Raw genomic sequence first — 6,000 nt, 5'->3', positions numbered from 1 at the left:
GCATATTAGGAAGGTAGAAGATTTTGCAAGAGCCTTTTCATACGCCTTCTCAGAACGGTTTTCCCCACACTGAAAACCAGAACTCACGAAAATTCAGGACAGCCTTAGTTTGAACCACTTTCTTCCTTCACATTAGAAAGCTGACAGTTATCTGAAGCATTGAGTTTGTGGCCAATTCCTTACAGTCTACACTAATCAGGTGCATGCAAACCACTGTGTCTCAGAAATCAAAGTGCATCGTTAACTTTTTAAAAAATTGGGGTGGGGAAATGAACTAAAAACATTTATTCTTCTTTGTCCATTGTTTTAAGCACGGAATCTTCCCCTAGGATTTTGCAAAGTTCGTTCAGTCTCTGCTGCATTTTTGGCATTCCTGCAAGCTGGGATTCTAGTCTTTGTTTCTCCTCACTGAGGGTTAAGCGGATAGCATTGTCCAACTGCTCAAAGCGCCAGTGTCCTTCCCCATCAAACTGTAGCAAGTGTGTATGGTACTTCCTGCAGGAGAAGAAAAGAAACACTCAGAAATCCAGCAACAAAACCTCAAACATGATGAGCGGGCAGACTCTCAGGAAGACACCAGAAACGCAACAAGTTCCCTAGGGTTCATTCAGAAGAGCATCTGCGAAAGCTTGGAAGCTGCAAGAATTACAGCGTCCAGAAACTAGTGCTATGTCTGCAGAGAGCAACCTCCATTGGCTTCAACGGTTAAGAAGACGGTTTCTGCACGTGTTGTAGAGGGAAGTGAGGGGCAGATGGGGCTTGTCAACCTGGGAAGGGAGCCCATCTAGGAGAAGGAAAACTCTGATCCTAACCATTTACTGCCTTTTTCGATAAATATAAATATATATAGCTAGATAGATATGGGACGCGGGTGGTGCTGTGGGTTAAACCACAGAGCCTCTTGGGCTTGCCGATCGGAAGGTCAGCGGTTCAAATCCCCGCAACAGAGTGAGCTCCCATTGCTCTGTCCCAGCTCCTGCCAACCTAGCAGTTTGAAAGCACGTCAAAGTGCAAATAGATAAATAGGTATCACTCCAGCGGGAAGGTAAACGGCGTTTCCGTGCGCAGCTCTGGTTCGCTAGAAGTGGCTTAGTCATGCTAGCCACATGACCCGGAAGCTGTACGCTGGCTCCCTTGGCCAATAAAGCGAGATGAGCACCGCAACCCCAGAGTCATCTGCAACTGGACCTAATGGTCAGGGGTCCCTTTACCTTCCTTTAGATAGATATAGATTTTCCAATATTGTTCCAATAACAGCCTCATTATAACAATGCCAATTTTATCCAATTAATACAGTTATTAAAACCAATTATTTATATACTGAATTATACAGTTTGGTTAAAGTGACTTCCTCACCTGGTAGTTTTGATGGGTTCCTCTTTGTTTTGTTTTATTTTCTGCGTTCCAAAAGCTTAATAATTTCAATTGTATTCCCTTCAAGATAGTAATCCCTTATACAACAGCTACAATCTTATGGTTTCAGTTTGTGTTAATATATTAAGTACCGTATTTTTTTGCACCATAACACTCACTTTTTTCCTCCAAAAAAGTAAGGGGAAATGTCTGTGCGTGTTATGGAGGGAATGCCTACGGGTGGCATGCCTACAGATTTTCCTCCTCTAAAAACTACATGTGTGTTATGGTCGAGTGCGTGTTATAGAGCGAAAAATACGGTAATTTATAAAGTTCCGAGTTAGGTACTCAAGTCTGTAATCATTGTTATTTCCTGTGTGTGGTAATTCCTGCCCCCATGATGTTGTCCCAACCATATATGATGTTGTGTCCTTCATTCTTCCAACTGTTGATATTTCCCATCATGACTTAGAGACTTAGAATAAGTGGTTGTCTCACAGTTTTCCAATAGCCTCTACATCACTTCGTCTCGTGATTGTAAGCTTGTGAGAGACTCCTCTGTTTCAACAAATAAACTGTCCTCACCAGTCCGTCCCCCCCCCCCAACCTAGGAAGAGCAGTCCGATTCCAAACTGCCAGAAAACCTCTGACCTTGGAGCTGGCAAACTCCTCTCCTCCTTTATGTCACGGTGTAATTTTTAACCAATGAAACTGTGAATTATAGATTGGAATAAGAAAACCTGCGGAAGGGAAGGACGGAAGTCAACGGCTCTATGGAGCATAAAGCAGGATATATGTAATAAGATTTGATGCTTTTGTTGGTTGGTGTTGGTGTTCTTAAATCTCAATAAAAAGCATTTGGGGGGGAAAATTAACTGAAAAATTATAGTCGGTTATCTTTCCAGTTAGATTACGTTCAAAATTGTCTCAGCCTCCTTCACATTCCTTTGAAAATAACAGAGAGTGGGGGTGGTTTCATTCTATATTCCAACATAGTCCTTTCAAAGGATGAAACTCCTCCACCCTTTCCTCTCTCTCTCCATCCCATTCTTCTCACACATGCAGTTCCAGTTTGATGTTAAATTTCATGTTATTAATCCAGTTTCTTCAGCCTTCACTTTCTATATTATATTTTAACCTTGCATTCCGAGGAGGGTTGCCAAATCAGAAACGTAGAAGAAAAACTTTGAAAAACAAAGTCTGTGGCACCGAATAAAACCTTATCTCAATTCCAACCTTCAAATCCTTGTAGCTGAGATGTTCCGCAGTTTGTTGTCTCATCGCCTCTAGCATATGCCTTTACTTCAGTTAAAGCCCAATCAGCAAGATATCCTCTGCTTCTGGGCCCGGATTGGGGGGGTGTGTCACGATAGTCACATTGAACCCAGTGCTTTTGCTTGCCCTCACATTCCATAGGGAAGTGAGTACCAGACCGCAGGGCAATCTGCAGGTGAGAGCCCATTCCTCTCCCACCCAGAGAGGAATTCAAAGGAAGAGTTTCCCCCATCATTCTTTGTTTATCTCCGTCTGTCTCTCCCTGCGGTGTCGAGGGAGACCTCCATTCCTGGCACAGGCAGAAAGCCAGGAGGAGGTGGCGTTGCGGGCTCACGCCCCCAACACACACGTGGAGGCTGGTTTCCAGCCCTGCGCAATCAGGGGAATCCTCGGGCCGCGTCATTCCCTGAGCCAGCCAATCAGCTGGCTCAGGGGGTGTAGCTTGCCTCAATTAATGCAAGCACGGCCCCGGGATCTCCCTCTTTGGCCCACGCAGCTGTTGTGGTTTCCCTTCTGACCTCGCTATGGACTTCAGTTGGTCGCCGTTAAGGGGCCTGGTAGGAATTTTTTCCACTTGGCAAATTGGCACCGGCCATTTGGTTTTTCAGCTACCTCGTGGAAAATCGTCACAACTCCTTGGCTTTGGCGGTTAGGCATTGGTAGGGGTATTGTTATGTAGATGTATTGGGGGGAAGGAGTGCCATCACCTCCCCCAAATATTGAAGGTTGGCCGGGTTAAGGATTCCGGGGGGCGTTGTCTCGTCCGAAGCCTATGGAGGCCAGGGCCTAAAGCGCGCCCCCGAGCGGTGACCCCGGGGGAGTCCCTAGTTGATGTGCATCAGCAGGGTTCCCCCTGCTGGTGTTAACCCTATCTGGTTTTTTAGCAAACAGGCTGAAGCCGGATAGTCTGATAGGACCAATGCCTAAGCCAGGGGTCTGCAACCTTTAAGACAAAAAGAGCCACTTGGACCCATTTCTGAAGAAAAAAAACCTGGGAGCCGCAAAACCATTGCGACATTTAAAACAAATATATCTCCGGAGCCGCGATCTGACAGCGGGCGGGAAGGTGACGTTGGGACGGTGCATGACTAACACACGCACCGCCCCCATGCGACGTCACAGCCAGTACAGCGCCCGCCACAGTGGGGAGTGTCGGGGCGCACAATGCGCCTCCTCCGCTCGCTAGTATCCGCCCCGGTGTAAAGGTGTAAAAGAGCCACATGCGGCTCCAGAGCCGCGGGTTGCAGACCCCTGGCCTAAGCCAATACCACTCTTACCTGTAACCAATAAAGTTGTGGCCAATTTTAGCCCATTAACCTTAAATAATTGTGTCCTGTGTCTTTATTCCTACTGGGGGGAGGCGGGAACTCGCCACGCAAACAGGAAGCCCTAACCCTCCACTGCCTTGCAGGATATCTTCGGGAGAGGAAAGGCTAAGGAGCAAACCCTACACGAATCTGGAGTGGAGTCTCTAAGACAGTTGGATGGCACCTTGTACGCCTCCTTCTGGCAACTCCTGTAGCCCACCTGGTGCCAAACATATTGCTCTGCTTTCCTTTGGACCACATCAGCGAGGCCAAGATGAGGGTCTTGTTGGCTGGGCAGCCCAGGACCTCAAGACACGCTGCCCAGACTTGCGCCCCTAGGAGGTCACTTCAGTGTTGCTAACATGGTGGTTTGACTTCACATCTGGAGGTGCACTTCATAGTCTCTTGAGACAGACAGATGCCAACAATAGGTGCTATTTGCTTCAAGAGTCTTCCTGTGATTGGGAATGCCACATAATCGTGAGGTGAATACAGTACTTGATGAAACCTACATACATTATCTGGCAACAAGGTTTTTTTAAAAAGGTCCTACATAAAGACTCACCAAAGAGATGGTCTGTGTGTTATTGAAAGCAGGGATATGCCAGCCCCCTTAGCAGCCTGAAATATCTTTCCTTCGACGTCAATGCTGACAGCACTTGTACACTCATCCAGCAACGCATATTTGGGCCTTGTAAAGCAGGAAAACAAATAGTTATTCATTCACTTTTTGAAACAGCTAGGAGGCATGATTTAGGCGAACAAAGATGCACATTCTCGTGCGAATCACACTTGCAAGAGTGCACTGGATTCCCCCCACATGCGCTGAAATTTTGGATTCAGAGCAATCGTCTTAGCTATATACTGAATGAAATTCCCCCCCCCTTTTTATGTGGTAGGCTGCCCAAGATAACTTCTGTAAGCTAAATGAAAAGTTACATCAGACACCCACATATTAGAAATTCAAGGCAGCTCAAGCTGTGTGCACCCATGAGAACGATCCACATTTGAACTTGAAACAGACTTAATTGACGTGAAATGCAATTTGCTCTCATGATCACTATGAGCAAAGCAAATGAGGATCCTTCAGACTGTAAAACTGATTTCAGCAATCCTCTCCCAAAAAGTTGAAGATGATCTGCATCAAGTATTTTTCTTGATGCCCCCAGTGACATAGGGAACAGCTGGTGCAGAGATCTCTTCACCCCAAACAATGTCTCTTCTAAGTTTTTCTCTGGAAATGGGAGTCCATGCTGTTTCCCTCACCATGTACTTGACCAGGCACAGGCAAACTCGGCCCTCCAGATGTTTTGGGACTACAACTCCCATCATCCCTAGCTAACAGGACCTGTGGTCAGGGATGATGGGAGTTGTAGTCCCAAAACAATTGGAGGGCCGAGTTTGCCTATGCCTGTGCTTGGACTGTCCCTTAATTTCAAAGCAACCTGGACCACCTGCCACAAGTAAACAATACTTAAATGCAGCTTCTGTCAGCTTGGCAAGACAAGTTGCTGGACCTTAAGAAAATGGTTGTTTTTTGTGTGTGTGTTTTTGTTTTTCAGCACAGTAAGGTTCTTGTTTGTACAGACTATAAATGCGCAAAGAGCAACTCAGGAACAGCTAAAGTCTCATGTTGCCACCCTCCAAACCTCTCAGGGAAGGGGGACATAGAAAAGGGCCTCAAATGACGAGAGCAGGGTCCAGGTTAGTTATTATGGAGAGAGGCGCCTCTTAAGGTCTTGAGGCTTTATAGGTCAATACCAGCATTGAACTGGGCCCTCTACCGCACCATGTGCTTTATTCTGCCTTGAACCCCCTGAGCAATACCAATACAATCTACCCATGTCCATCCTATCCATACTTGGAAAAAATTTACTTACTTGTGGTAGAACATCCGAGCCATCCCCATTCTCTGCTTTTCTCCTCCGGACAGGACATCCTTCCAGTCTGTAACAGCATCCCACCCTTCAAAGGCACCCAAAAAGAACAGGTACATTTTACTCTCCAATTTAAACTTCCTTTTCTTTCTTTTCTCCATTTTTGTCTTTAACAGGTCAGCTTTAGA

The 6,000-nt window shown here is 46.2% G+C and overlaps 1 protein-coding gene across 3 annotated transcripts in view; it reads right to left on the bottom strand.

Moving 5' to 3' along the window:
- Window positions 1–245: 245 nt before the first annotated feature.
- ABCD2 (ATP binding cassette subfamily D member 2) overlaps window positions 246–6,000 on the bottom strand; it is an 81,856-nt gene continuing 76,101 nt past the window's right edge. For all 3 annotated transcript variants that reach the window (XM_082239643.1, XM_082239642.1, XM_082239641.1), the window contains 3 exons: window positions 5,816–5,900; window positions 4,501–4,626; window positions 246–495 (listed from right to left, as the gene is read on the bottom strand). In XM_082239643.1, coding sequence (XP_082095769.1) covers window positions 285–495; window positions 4,501–4,626; window positions 5,816–5,900 — 422 coding nt within the window. In that variant the 3' untranslated portion in view covers window positions 246–284. The remainder of the gene's footprint in view (window positions 496–4,500; window positions 4,627–5,815; window positions 5,901–6,000) is intronic.

The sequence above is a fragment of the Podarcis vaucheri genome, assembly GCF_965113315.1.
Source record: "Podarcis vaucheri genome assembly, chromosome: 10".
Lineage (NCBI taxonomy): Eukaryota > Metazoa > Chordata > Lepidosauria > Squamata > Lacertidae > Podarcis > Podarcis vaucheri.
Note: the sequence above shows the minus strand (reverse complement) of the source record. Positions and strands in the feature narration are given on the sequence as shown.